At 40.6% G+C, this 15889-nt stretch overlaps 1 protein-coding gene across 5 annotated transcripts in view; it reads right to left on the reverse strand.

The window, feature by feature from the left end:
• The window catches only part of LOC119897915 (CUB and sushi domain-containing protein 3-like), a 253016-nt gene that overhangs the window by 210999 nt on the left and 26128 nt on the right, over positions 1–15889 (reverse strand). For all 5 annotated transcript variants that reach the window (XM_038711956.1, XM_038711957.1, XM_038711955.1 and 2 more), the window contains exon 3: positions 3149–3261. In XM_038711956.1, the coding sequence (XP_038567884.1) occupies positions 3149–3261 (113 nt within the window). The remainder of the gene's footprint in view (positions 1–3148; positions 3262–15889) is intronic.

Here is a 15889-nt window from a genome sequence, read left to right on the forward strand (position 1 = left end):
TTCAAAGACAGTGGGAGTGAGAATGGCTTGCATTATCCCTCATCACAGAAGTAATGAGTGAGTTATGTGAACTAGTAAATGAGGTAGTTGGGTGCGAGATTTCTCTGGGGCTGAGCTATTTATTTCGCCTGTATATCTAATGACTCTGTAGCGCTTTGAAGAAGATGGAGGTTTGACGGAGTGGCAGTGTTTGTAAGCACACAAACAGCACACTTTCCCCACAGGAACTGTCTGTAGACTGCCTGTCTAGCTTGCTAGCTGGCTCGCTGCTTGAGTGGCTGCTGAGCTGGATTTTCATGCAGACGGGGAAAAGAGTATTGACTGAACACACAGGGCAAAGTAGCTGGTAAACAACACATGCTCATACATGCATGCACACTTTTCCAACTCAGTGGACAAGGTGCGTGCCACAGAGGGACAAATGAATTGATTTGGGGAGGAAAGATGAAATTATTTGATGGATCAGCTATCTTTCAAATGATTTTTCAAAAAAAAAAGGGGGGGGGGGCAGGTTGAAATGGCATCGAGGCAGGATTTAGATAGGCGCAGCGATGTTTTCGTTGTAAGTACACAACCTTCAACAAAGGGCAAGGAGACAGCATTACTCCCAGCTCAGTACATGCACGCTGTATGACTGCAGCCTATCTTTATCCCTTGGAAAATACAAGCACTAGTGGCCATTGTTTGGCTGTCTTGTAGAAAAGCCCCCATATCTCTACTGCTTAATAAATGCAGCTTGACCCTTTTAGGTAATGCCTAAATGTTGAGGTTGCAGCACTGCACTAACAGGGTGGTGATGAAAGTAAGCACTAATCAGTAATACAATTCACAGAAAGTTGGAGCCAGTTTTCATTCCAACATACTTGACAACGGACTGACAGGAAGACATGAGAAATTAGACTGATATGGCCGTGTCCTTCGCTGTGTCCTTTATATGCACGCAGATTCAAATCCACTTAATTGCAGTCATGATTCAATCATCTCTGAGCAAGCATCACCCATTTTCAGTCATAAGAATGAGCAGCACATACATATTCATTTGTAAGATGTAGCTAAACATATCAGCATAACAAGGAAGAACACAGCGCCGACAGTGAGTGACTATGGTTTGCAGATGAATACATTATGCATTGAATACATGTGTTTTATATGAGTCAGTCATATGGCTTTGACTATCATCATAAATTTCCATTCTTTTCATGAAAATAATGGAAATTTAGATGGTTATGATGATGGGACGGTGATGATTAAGTAACTTTCTTATTTACATTTCTAATTGAATTGCACCATTATGATCTACTGTAACACCATCATTTTACATCCACAATAGGGTGGGACAGTCACATTATTTCCGATTATTACATACAATAATATAACAATGTGTAGGTTATACGTTATATACGTTTTAAAATTGATAGCATAGCAAGTATCACCATACTACAAAAAACAACCAGGTGGCCACAAAACAAAGTGCGCTGATATATAATACCCTATTGTCATTATTGGAAAACTATTCAGTACTGAGTGGTGGGAAATATTTATGCTTTATGTGTAACAAAACATGATTAGCATCCAAATCAGCAATAAATTCGGTTGAAGATTACACAGGCAAAAGGTGGAGGCAGAAGAACGAGATCTAATTAACCTGGAAACAGACGGAGACATAAAAGGAGGCAGGAGAGGGAGAAAAACAGAGCAGGAGATGCAGAGCAGAAATGGGCAGATGGAGAGGGGAGAGGTCCTGGACTGGCCAGGTCTGGGGCAGGTGGGGAGAAGAGAAGGGGGTAAAGGGGGATGGAAAAGGACATCGCGGAAGGAAGAAGGAATGCGGCTAGAGAATGGAGTCAGCCTGTTTGTGCAGGAGAAGGTAACAGAAGAGACAGGTAGGAAATAGGGGTGTGTGTTGTGTATCATCAACAATAACATCTTAACCGTTGTTTTAACAATTTGTGAACAGACATTGTCGAGTAGGCTATGTCACTCACAAAAAACAAATCAAAAAACACCATGTCCACACATTCACTCCGTCATTATTCATGCATGGAGTACACGTGTGGTAGAATTAAGTATGCCGAAAATTGTTTACCATTGAAGACCGCAAACTAACCACCACAAAGAATATCAAGAATATAAAAAGCTTTGGGAGTCAGCTTTCCACGGCAGGTCTGAACTCCGGTTCAAACACTGCTACAGTGATGATGATAGACTCAAAGCCATTACGACAACAGGTAAGACAGAACTCACAGCTACAGATGCAATGGTTTACCTATACTTGCTTGTTTGATGTCAGTAATACTTGCACTGATGGTTTCAGTGTTTTTATATATTGTTTTTATTTGAATGCTTCAGTTTTAAGTAATTAAATAAGACCTGTTTCCATAAATGTCATTATTAATACAGTTACAATAAATATCCTATTAACAAGTACGAGCTAGTACAATATTAGTCTTTCACAAACATTTCTGAAGAATGCCAAATATTGCCTAATTCTCGTTCAATGAAATCCCAGTAAAATATCCATATGTAATTTTTTGTCAATATCGCACACCCATGTAGGAAAGGAGACAAGATGATGAAATGAGGAAAAGGAAAGCTTCAGACAAAATATCATAAAGAAGAAACGGAGAAAGAAAGAACTATAGGAGGATGAGCGATGGAGTTTACATGAAGGAATAGTAGGGGGAAAGTGCAGAGGTGAGAGAGGTGGTCACAGAATGATAGTTCATATTTAGACAGCTCCCCGCTGAGCTCAGGTCTGCTTCAACACAGATAACTCGGTACATCCATTAGTTCAACTAATTCCCATCACCATCTGCCATGCAATTTCAGATGTACCTCTGGAGTCGCAAAAAAGGTTCAGGACTTTGGGGGGAGGATGTTGATTTGGAAAATATGAGATTAATGCTTAATTGAGGCACCTAATGTTTCCATAACTCAACAGTGGAAGTCCAATAGGAAAACTGGTGGAGTAAGTGTGATCACACACTGTCTTAAGAATAAATGGTGTATATACTTCTCCTGGTTGATGGATTTTTCTGAAAACACAGTTTATGAAGAGCTGTCCTGATCGTATTCTCTAACACAAATTCTCTATAAATTTTGGTCAACATAGTAAAAGACAAAGAGCAGAAAACGATACTTTTCTTACCTTCATAAGCCACCTTAAATCCGTGAGCGCTTACTGCAAAGTCACTGGTAAGCCTCAGTGAAAAAATGGAGCCAGAACTGGTAAAAGGCGGAGGGATGGTAAATCCTGTTAACCTGCAGATGAGAGAAAGAGACCTCAGTACTGAATCTATTATTTCATTTATATCATTCACATTTATATGAAACATTACATTGTGCAGTTATAGTTTGAGCCTCATTAAATTTAAGACTAATGAAATATTTTAATGAAATCTGATGACAGTTAAACAAAACTATTGAACTAATTATAAAAATATTATTGTTATTTAAGCTTTCACATGCTAAAAACCACAAAGGTTGGTGAGCAATGGATGCCATTGTTCCCTCTGAGTGAAGTCTACTACACTAACACTTAAGCTTTTTTCACCCAAATTGGAATGATTCCAGACACACAACACTGCTGAAATGCTTTGAGGCAGAAACCAAAACATTACCTGGATTTGTTAAACATCCATAATTTTTGTATTTAAATTAGATAGGCCACCAGGTGACGTGGCTGACCATTCATTTATAAATTCCATTTGAGAGATGTGTGCACTAAAATGCAATTATGCACAAAAACTGTTCACCGCAATAACTATCACTAAAAAGAATGACTGTTCAAAGACAACAAACCTCACACCACCGGTGAGTTTGTGCGCCGTAGCATTTTGTGTCCAAACAGAACTGCTCTGACAATTGAGAAGCAATTTGTCCCACAATAATATACTGGTTACAATATAATCAAAACCCAAGCGAAAACCTTCCCTATTGTTGGATGGTGTTTGAGGGCTGGCAGTTGCATTGTAACAGACCGCTTCATTACTGCATTTCAAATTAGGTGCAGATCCAAACAAATCCATTTATTTTCACGACGTTGTAAATAAGATGTGTTGCTGACCATTCCTCAGCGGCAGTTGCTGATGTTCTATCAACCTTCCACTCTCATAAGCCAGGCCGTGGAGCATGAACAGAACTTGTGTATGAAACAAAATGTCTCCTTCTATATTGCCATCTTGTTTCCTTTTTTTAATTTCACTTTGCTAGTTTTGGGGCTGTCCATGTGACTGAGCCACCTACTTGAAAATAAGTCTGTAGTGGACCAAATGTGAAAAAACTGAAATCCCCCCAGTGACAGCAAAGAAGAGGGTGCTGTATTTACAGCTTCAATAGAGTTTCCAATTACAGCACTGTGAACTGTCCTGGTCCCTGCAGTAAATAATTACTTTGTGGCAGGTACAGCACACCGTGCCAAGATACTACTAAAAGTCAATTGCCACATGATGCAATTTTGAATACATTTATGAGGAAACAAAACCTAAAATGTGACCTTGTTATAAGCTTAATCACACACAAGAGCACTATACTGAATTTGCAAGCTGTCATGATTAAATTAAAATGTCGAGGCAAGCTTGTGCATCGCAAGAAAAGTCTTAGCTGGCATGCTCAAAGAAAAAGAGCTAGCACAGGAGAGAGGGGTAGCACATTGAAACAGACAGCACATTTTTCTTTTATGGTTTTACTTATTCATGTTACCCAATGACATTTGGTTTGGCAATATCCAAACTGGCCACAATCTAGATATTATTAGATACCTAACTGAGGGTACACATAGTGCAGACTGCAGAAACATAAAGGAAAAGAAGTCATTGCCAAAACTGTTGCTGCTCAGAAACACTGCTCTCTGCATTGGAACTGACAAAAGCAACAAAATATCTACAGATGAGAACAATGAAAATATTAAGGAATTCTCTCACACTCTGTGCCATTTATGTATCTCTCTGGATGATTTGAAACTTGTGCTGGAGACAAAGCTCCAGTCGCACAGTTCACATTAAAACAACACATGTAGACACATGCATTTGATCTAACTTTGGTTCCGTGCTTCTGTTCACAAAAGTCACGTTGAAAAGAGCGTGTAACCCAGGCCTTGCGCTCTGGTCCCAATGTTACCTGCTGTTGCACAGAAGGAATAAAGCCCTCAATCTTTTGTTTGCGACAACTCTCTCTCAGTGCCATTCCAACAGAGTGCACAGGGGATAGGAAAAAGATGAGCTGCTATGGCAACATGTGATACAGATAGACAAAGGCTGCAGAGAAAACAGTAAGAATAACAGTCATGACAGCAACAGCAACATATACAGGGTAATGTGAAGAATTAGGCCTGATGAGCTAAAGCCTAGATATTTTCTTTAGTGTCCTACAACCACGATCTGAAATAAAGAAAACACATTTTCTCATGACCACAAGTGAGGTGGATAAAATGCCACAGAGAAAGCTTAGCCCTGCCATAGTGAACCTCAGACCCACATTCCAAGTCTCAATAGACTAAATCCTTTCTGAGATTGCACTGTTGTCATCACGGAACAAAATGGCAAGGGAATGAGGATGTCATAGGGTTAGTGAACATGATGGAAAGACATATTTTCTAAGGCTGTCAGTGAGAAGGATTAGGAGGTGACAGTCAAGGCAGAGTTGGTCAGAATTCTGTACTCAGACTTACTTCTGATTCAGACAGGTCATGTCTTAAGTCGCATCTGTCTGGATGATGCATGCATAATTTTAACCTGAAAACAAAGCCTGAACAAGTGACATCTTAAAAAATAGGCATGAAAATGTGCCATTGCCTAAGGAACACTTAATCTGAATTTATCTTGTCAGAAGCATTTGGGAAGGACATGAAGATTGCTTCCATGTAAAAAAGTACAGCCTGACATTGGTTTGTTTAAAACCAAACAAGCACATTGTGACCCAAGTATCTCTCAAAAAAAGCAGACAACGATCTCCATCATCTAAATAAACAAATATATAAACACCATGGGGCCTGTTGTCCCCTCAGACAGACAAAGGCTTGTGACTTAGATATCAGACAATTCTGCAAACTAAATCACACTTCCATTTGAAATTCTACAAATAAGACATTTTAAATACAGGATTATGCCTTAATCTGACCTTGGGGGGTAGGCCAGATTCACCAGGGAACTTTCATTTTAACTTGAGACAGTCAAAGCACAGCAGTTTAGAGCCTTACAGTCAATATGAACATGCAACAAGAAGGGGGAAAAAAGGATAGGCACATGAAACATTATCATAGTCATAGCAACTTAATCACATTCTTAACCATCAACAAACAATCAGACAAACACTCTGTTAATTTACAGTTTATTCCAGCTCACTGCTAAAGCCCTTACTGGTTCACTGGAATAGAGTGTGAATGTGACAGGAAAGCTTTTTTAAAGGGTGTTATATAATTATAAATAATATTACAAATTCACGGTTAAACACCATAAAGATCTGCACATCTTACTGTATGTTACATCTTTGTTGGAGTGAAAAGGAATTACAAAGACAGGGTGGTGTCTGTCACAAAATGATTGTAAATTTTAATCCAAAGACATTCAGGTCATCCACTGTGCAGTAAATAATGCAGTCCCATTTGTAGCCAATCAGTAACATTATTGGTTTTGACCTTTGATGGCAATGGAAGTTGATGCATCAGAGGTCATACAAAGTCGGAACTAAATTATTTGCTTGAAATAGCTTTGATGGATTTGATCAAAGCTGTTCAAAAACAAAAACAACATTTGCGAAGTCTTCTCAGAGGCACAGTATGCAGTAATTATGACTTCCTTCAGGCACAAGTGAAATAGGAACTTTTATAAATCTGATCAAAGCTAATTTAGAAAAAAATGTCATACTAAATTCAACTTTGTGTAGAAATTGCAAAGTGCTACCAGTGTGAATCACACAGAAAAACCAGTTCTGCCACACCTGTATTGGACTCTACCAGGTCAACAAAAAATGTCACCATGGGTCTAGAGACGCCAGGTGTCTGAACAGCCCCCTTTTATGGATCAAAGCAGCACCAGTAACAGCAGAATGACTGTGTGCCTGGGAACAGTGTGCCAATAATTGCCTGGACAGATGCAGGCCTTCCTTCCACCTGAACACACTACATTAGCCCTGAAGGTAGCTGTCAGATATTCCCACCATCTGATTAGTGTGTCACTGTAGCGGCGTGCCAGAGAGAGTGAGAGAGAGAGAGAGAGTGAGAGATAGAAGAAAGATGTACCTCTATTTGTCTGACTCACTGTCTCTCTACCTCCATCTGTCTTTCCCTCTGTGTCACACTAGCTCTCTGACTTTCTGTGTTCCTCGTTGCATGAGGTCGCTCTTATTCACTGTTACTTTTCCTAGTCCTGTCTTATTGGTTCACAGCTTGTGTTGCTTTGCCTCTTTGTTTGTCTCTGCCCACCTCTCCTTGTTGCTACACTGCTCTTAACCTCTTTGTGTCTCCTTTGAAGGACAAAGAAAGAACGAAAACAGAGGTGGGAAGAGCCCTTTAGTGTTTGGATTGATCTACTGAGGAATAATTAGTGAACCACTTACATTTAGTTGACTGTTAGAAGTAAAACAAGGCCTGTTACTAACAAAGTAAATAATGGCCTTCCGGTTGGCTGTTCCGTGAAATAAAGAAAAAAACGGCGAGGATGATGAATAGACTTATTTTGCACTGACATGTCCAAACTCAATACAGCAGCCCCAGACACTGACATTTCGTTTTAATAACTGCAGTAATAAAAGGTCAAAATATCCTATCAATTAATTCATTCTTGGCTCTTCTACATCTAATAAGAATGAAGAAAATGTAATTTCTTGAATTGCATAAGGAAATGTAATACAGAGAAAGCCTGGTGAATGGTCAGAAAGTTAATATTCTTCTCTGTGTGTCTAGTGTGCTACTCTTCTTTTTTTGCACAGTATAACATTGCCATTTTCTACAGTATCACGCATCTGCAAGTAATTCTCCTGATGAGAATAGGTAGGGTGTCAAACGCAAAAACAAAACTGGAATAAATATGAGCTATCATCTCATTTAAAAAAAAATTTTAATTAGTGCACAGGTGTGCAGACAAAAAGCTAATTATTCCTCTACTTCACCATTTATGCCATCCACATTGTGGTTCTGGTATATTTGAGTGAGGAGAAGAAGACAGACTAAGCATTGACTTGATTTTGGTCATCCAGGTTGGAGGTGAAAGGTTGGGGCAGATAAACAAAGTAATGCATGTCAATAATCCCATTTTTACTTGACGAAAACCTCCTCCTACTTTCAGATATTTGAAAAGTGATTTTTATCAAGTACAAGAGTCAAAATGAGTCACAAGTTCACACTTGAAACTTGACCATTCATGACTAATGATTCATTCATGATTGATAATGAATGTATTGTTTATTTTTCATGCATGTCTTTCATCATTCTACTTGGATTGGTTGTGGCCATTTCGGTGCACTACATGGCAACAAACTTCTTTCTTTAGTATCCGATTTGACGTTAGCCAATAGCACAATTTTCCTGCACTGCACTTTCTGCATTGTGTGTTAGACTTTAGAACTAACCACTTGACACTAGTGGCACCACTTGTTCCATGACTAGTACTGTTAAGCCTCCAGGATTTTATCATGGAGCATATCAAGAGAGTAGCAATATGTAAAACAAACAGATTTAAGTTCTACCACCTGAAGTGACTCAGAGGGTTAACAGTGGTAAAGTATTTTAAGTAAATGTCAGGCTAAGGTGAGTTAAAGGGCCTATATTTAAGTTTTTCAATGAAATTAATTATCAATAAATCAGACACCGGGTCAGATTCAGCCCTGTGCGCACTCCCGAGCCTCTCTCAGACTACAGTTTTGAGTTTTGCTATGCCTGCCGAGTTTTGCTCTGCCTGCCGAGAATTGCATGCACCTCCAAATACTGCTTTTAAACGCTACAATATCCTTTGTGGGGTTAATCAATGGTGATAAATGATTCGAAGTATATTTTTTTGAACGTTTACAGTCGTTAATATTACACTTAAGTTAGTAGAAGTAGCATTAATTGAGATTTAGCTAAAAGATGTGGTGATAACCGTGTCTGATCAACGAGCACAGCCGAGTGTCTGAAGAGGAGCCTATGAAAGGAGCTTAAGAGGTGGATGCATATTTCGGCACAACATATGTTGTAGGCTACCTGCTGAGATTTGCATCCACCTAAATAATAATAATCTTTATTTGTAGAGCACTTTTCAAAAACAAGTTACGAAGTGCTTTAACAAGTGTAAAGACAATAATACCCAAAAGACAACAACAATAAGTAAAAATAAAAGGGATAAAATAAAGTCAAATAAGATCGGGAAAGGCTCTCCTATAAAAGTATGTTTTAAGAATGGACTTAAAAGAGTTCACTGACTCAACAGACCTGATTTCCTCGGGCAGGCTGTTCCAGAGCCTCGGGGCCCTGACAGCAAACGCTCTGTCCCCTTTAGTTGTCAGTCGAGACTCTGGAACAGACAACAGACCTCTGCCCGAGGATCTCAAGGTACGTGCTGGTGCGTATGGGACTAAAAGGTCAGAAATATAACAAGGCGGTATTTGTTTTGCCATCTGCTGGGACCCGATGATCAGGATTTCTTTTTTGTCTGAGGTCAGCTGGAGGAAATTATTTGACATCCATTTTTTAACTTCAAAGGCAGTCGGTAAGTGAACTCAGCATTCATCAGCATAAATATGAAAAGAAATACCATGTTTATGGATAATATGTCCAAGGGGACTGGCGACCTGTTCAGGGTGTACCCCGCCTTTCACCCAATGTCAGCTGGGATAGGGTCCAGCCCCCCCGCGACCCTGTACACAGGATAAGCGGTTGACGATGGATGGATGGATGGATGTCCAAGGGGAAGCAGATACAAGGAAAACAAAATGGGTCCTAAGACCGACCCCTGAGGCACACCATATTTAACTGGACAGAACGAAGAGACATAGTTGTTTACAGACACGCAAAACTTCCTATTTGACAGGTAGGATGAAAACCATTCTAGGGCAGTACCAGAGATCCCCACCCAGTGTCTCAGTCTGTCTAACATGATGTTGTGATCAATGGTGTCAAAAGCAGCGCTAAGGTCCAGGAGTACCAGGACTGAGCACATACCTTCATCAGCAGACATTAAAAGGTCATTGGTGACTTTAAGCAGGGCAGTCTCAGTGCTGTGGTACTTCCTGAAACCAGACTGAATCTTTTCAAATAATTTGTTATTTTCCAGTACAGTGAGCAGCTGTTTGGACACAATTCTTTCAAGAATCTTTGCAATAAAAGGCAGTTTTGAAATTGGTCTAAAATTTTGATGGAGGGAGGGATCTAAACCAGGTTTCTTTAAAAGTGGGTTCACGCAAGCCGTTTTAAAATAATCAGGGACAAAACCAATAGACAGGGAGCTGTTAAAAACAGAGATCAAATGGGACCCAACAGAATCCATTACTTTCAATAAAAACTTTGTAGGTATTACATCAAGTGGGCTGGAGGACACTCTCATTTGTGATACTGTTTTTAAAAGCTCAGACAAGTCGATGGGATGAAACTTGTTAAAACTCTCTTGTTGCTGGTGAGGGACCTCTGAGTAAGAGGCCACGGGGGTAATAGAGGCTCTGATTGACACCACCTTATTGGTAAAATAAGATAAAAACAATTCACAGTCATCATTACTTCCAGCTGAGGCACAAGGAGGGGTTGGGTTTACCAGCTGATCCACAGTCTTAAACAGAAACCTGGGATTGTGTTTATGTGTAGTAATGAGTTCAGAAAAATAGTGTGTTCTCGCATCCTTAACCATGTTATTGTAGTTAATTAATAAATCCTTCAGACTGAGGTAATGGACTTGGAGACTGGATTTTTTCCATCTGCGCTCTGCTTTCCTGGATTCCCTTTTTAGGCTGCGAATGCTGTCATTTATCCAGGGTTGCTTACTAGCTTTAGACGTAGGCCTAACCTTTAGAGGAGCAGTAATATTTAGTGACAACAAGCAGATATGATTGAAGTGATCGACCAGATTGTTGGTGTTGGAATCAGACAGGTGTTGGCTTTGGCTCTGAAAGAACGCGCAAAACTTTGAAACACTTTGTTCATTAAAGATGCGAGAACACACGGAGCTTGGTGAGGCGGCATGAGTAACAGGCGAATCACAGCTAAAAACAATACATCTGTGGTCAGATATGGTCATGTCCACTAATTCCACAGAGGAAATGCTGACACCCAGGGTAAAAACCAAGTCCAGTGTATGACCACAGTTATGTGTTTGCCCTTTGACATGTTGTTTGAAGTTTAAAGAAGTGGCCATGTTTAAAAAGTCATTTGCATTGTGCATTGTTGGGGTCATCAACATGAATATTAAATTCACCACAAAGAACAATTCTGTCATAATTTAAAACCAGAGTAGATAAAAATTCAGGAAGTTCTGATAAAAATCCTCCAGGCGGTTTTGGGGGCAATAAATTATAACAAATATGATACGTTGCAGCCCTCCAAGTTTAAGAGTGAGAACTTCAAAAGGAGTTAAATTCATCACTAAAACAATCATATTGAGGTGGACACAGTTCAGCTAGCTGGCTATAGTCATTCATTTGCAACCAGGAATCAGTTAAAAACATAAAATTTAGATTTGCAGACAAGATAAAGTCATTTAAGATAAAAGTCTTACTTGAAAGTGATCTCACATTGAAGAGAGCCATTTTAAATGAGTTTGTTCTGGCTGCTGGAGTTGGTACAGTTGTCCTAATCCTTATAAGGATATAATATTACTATGATTGCTGTGTGGGATGTGCAAATTTCGGTTTACTGGTCTATGCGTGATGATGACAGGAATAGAAGTCTTTGGAACAACGCTGGGAGCAGATGGCTTTACATGCCAGCAGGTGAAGACAGTTGTTAGTGGCAGTGAGGCAGAGATCTGTTCAGTGACCGGTAGTGTCCAGGTGTGCTGCATGAATGATTGGTCATTCACATAAGTCATGAGGGGAGGACCGCACCACATGCTGTATGTGAGCAGCTAACATATCGGAGCCCCGTTTGTTTGGGTGAAGTCCGTCTGTCTTAAAAAGAGACATTCTTTGCCAGAAAATATTAATGTTATCGACATAACACACACCGTGAGCCCTGCAGGCGGACTGGAGCCAGTCATGGAGGCCAAGGAGTCTACTGAAGCGGCCAGCGCCGCGAGCAACTGTGGGAATGGGACCAGAGATAAAAACGGACTTTCCACACTGCTTTAAAAAGTTAAAAAGACTGTTAAAATCTGATTTTGTCAGCTCAGACTGCTGAAGAGCTGTGTCATTTGTTCCCACATGGACTATCACTCTTGTGATGGAGGACGGGAGCGATGGCATTAGGTCCTGGAGTTTTTTTAAAATTGTCAGCCGTGGTGGCACCGGGGAAGCAGTGAGTGGTAGCGTTAAAGAAACGGATGTTTCTGGTTATGGAGTCACCAATTATTAGTGTGGTTGGGGAGAAAAGGGGACGAGGAGATGCCGGCTGTGTGGTTCCAGAGCAGGACTGAGCAGAATCTGCTTCAACACTGCGTGCGAACTGAGGATGGAGTGTGTGAGCTGCCGAGTGTTGTGTTGGAGTAGCAGTAACAGACCTGAGAGAAGGGCTACTCAACGGTGCAGGGTAGAGACGGCCTCCGGAGCGTCTGAGCACAGCCTCCTTCAGGATCCTACGTTGGGAAGCGGAGATTTTTGACCGCTGATCAGGCCCAGTGGCAGACCGGCGGCCCAGCCGATCACTGTTTGCCGCCATTGCAGGAGATGTAGCCGGTGGAGGAGATGCAACAGTGTCGGCAGGCATTATCCACCGAAAGGGATCCGTATCAGGGAGACTCGAAGCCGCAGGTGCATCAGCTGGATGGACCGGAGTGTCGTTAGACAAGGCTGCATAGCGGTTGGAGAGGCTGATGTGCAGAGGAGAGGCAGCCCCGTCCGAGCCTCTCTTGCAGCCACGGACCACCACTTCAGCCCAGGTTGACTGATGCTTCGGAGTAGAGCAGGAGGAAAGCCTCGGAAGGGTAAAGGGATCCCATAGCACGGTGTCCTGGACGTTAGCGGTTGCGCTAAGAGAAACAATCTGTTTGGCTTGTACTGAAGCCACATCCATAAAGCCAATCAACAGGGAATCTTTCTCTTTGAGTTCCTCTGAAAGTCGTTGGATGTCTTCCATAAGGTCAGCAATCTTTTTGTTCGCTTTCTTAAGGAGCGTCCTCATGAGTTATCTCGGTTAGCATAACGTTAGTCGGCGGAGCTTTGTTGTGATCAGTAGCGTTGATCGCGTTTTTACGGCCATCTAGCTTAAAATCCATGTCGGATAACTAAAATCCTTAACCCATGTAAAACTCAAGTTAAAAACTTAAGTTAAATAAAAAGGATATAAAAAATGTAACGAAAATATGTGTATTAAAACTGGATAAGAATCCGGTTTAAGCCGCGAGGTGCATGCAGTTCTCGGCAGGCAGGCAGAATTCGGCAAACACCGGCTCCCAGCAAAACACAGATTCCACGTAAGGATACAAAACAACAATAAAGGTTTATGTGCTGAAGCCCATCAGACCAAACAGATCAAATGTTGTTGAGTAAAGTGAACATTAGAAAAGCTGGAGAAACACAGCGAAAGTCATGTTAGCTCGCCGGCTAACACCGAGCAGTTCCAAACGTTATCCGGTGCAAAGTTGTATCACTTTCCACATTACTTCACCAACTAACGTGACCCATATAACTATCCTGTGTACCACTGGTATTATGTCAAATTGTTGATTTAGCCTGCAAGACATTATGTAAGGGTAAAAAGCAAATGTGGAGCGATTTGTTTACTAGCCTACAGTCAGCCAGCTAACGCTACATTAGCTCGGACCAGCTGCTGTTTGCTTTGTTACATTCAATTTAGATTTATTGTGGTTTTACCATACAGTCTATGGGTTTTACAGATACTCAGGTACACAGCTTCTCCACCTCTCGGTCGCTGTAACTAACGTGACCCACAAAATATACAATATTGCAACAAAATGGACACCACCACAGAGGAAGAGCCATCCACTACATTAAAGTTACTTACTGCGGTCTAACTGACACAATCTTGTTATAATATTAAATCCAGCTCACTAACCTAAATGTATATCATCATATACATTTAGCTGTGTTGACATTGCTGAGCCTCCGGTGAAAGATACACAGATAGTAAAGTTAGTTACTGAAAGCAGCAGGCGAACTAACGGCGATGTAGCATGTCGGCTAAATGCAGTAAATGTAACGTTATCATGTAACAAGCATGGTTTAGTTCAACCTCAAGCTGATAAAAACACCTGAGTTTCCAGCATGTTGTGTGAAGCTGTCACCCTGTCTGTATGTCTCTATAGCCTGTCGGTGTGAAAAGCCACAGCCTGCATGCCGGTGTTTCTGCGTTTATTGCAGGATTTCTGTATGAAAGTGGTTGTGTTTTGGATTATGCTCGCTCATGAGTTCAAGCGAGCACACGTACGAGCTCACACCTGGTTGCAATCTTTAAACCGCACCACTAGTGGCTGCTGAAAACTACATAATGCCCCTTTAACCCATACCTCTCTGTTATTTCTGGATAAATGTCAAAAACATTAGAAACCACTGCTATGATTCAGGCTTGTAATGTAATGCTGGCCACTCCACTTTGAAATAAGAGTGCTGTCATACTAAACACTAATTGCAAGACAATGTGTTCACAACTAAAATGTTAGCAACGTGCCTAATAAAAAAATTAACTTCACATTTCTTTTTTAACACCTTAAAAGAAACTTTGCAAAACTAGCAAAAAATCTTGTCTGTTTGGGATGGAGAGTTCTCAGTTGTTAAAACACTTAATAAAAATAAAAATTAAATAAAAATACACTTTCCAATCTGTGAAGTACACTATAATGGACTTGAACTGTACTTGAATATTGCTTATGACCAGAAATCACAGGCAAATTACATTTTATCCCATAATCTGGCTCTAAAACGTATAATGTGTACAGGAACCTGAATGTTTTAAATTTGAATTGATCAAGAATTAGGTTGAGGTTATACTTCTGTTTTAATAAGAAGTCTTCTGTGATTGAAAGCTAGTTGAAAACCAAGCTGTTTGTATGTGTATGTTCCTACATTTGACATTTGCATTCAAATTTTAAAACAGAAGCCTAGTTTATTGTCAGGTATTTTTCTATAACCTGTGAACGTCCCTGTCCCTAGACCAGCAATTACTAGATTTTAAGATACAAACTAATGATAGACAACTTTACAAAAAGTTCAGATTGAGTTGAGCAACACATTTGTCCATCTCCAGGTCACCAGACTCTCTGATGTCTTTGACTACACATTTATCTACACAATATTTTAGATGCAAACTTCACAGAGGGAGCACCACTATCAAGACTGAAAGGAAGGAGTTTCCTACTCTGACAATGCTCAGCCAACTTGAAGATATTAAACAACATACATCGCAAAACTTTTGTGGATTCAGGGTAGGGCTGAACGATTAATTGCATTTGCAATGTAATCGCAATGTAATAAAACGAGATTTTCTAATCGCAAAAACTGCGATTACACTCTGGTCACATGACACACGAGAGGAAAGCAGTGGGACGAAGTGGACGCTTCATCTGCATGTTACGCCGTAGCTTGCCTTCTTGTTGTACAATGGCCTTAAGCTTGACAGAAGCTGACACTACAGAAACTTTAATGTCACATAGGGAATGAAAGTAGCACCGCCACCCACGGGTAACGTGGTGGTGGAGGTGGGTGAAAACACATTGTTGGCGCATTGCTGTTGAGGCAGCAGAAAGCGATTGCACCATTGATCGACAGCAGCAGATGTGACCCACGACCGGTTATCATAGTTTATATTAATGCAGCGCAG

This window comes from Micropterus salmoides, unplaced genomic scaffold (assembly GCF_014851395.1).
Source record: "Micropterus salmoides isolate LMB-PRFRI ecotype aquatic unplaced genomic scaffold, ASM1485139v1 Ms_hic_scaffold_11, whole genome shotgun sequence".
NCBI lineage: Eukaryota > Metazoa > Chordata > Actinopteri > Centrarchiformes > Centrarchidae > Micropterus > Micropterus salmoides.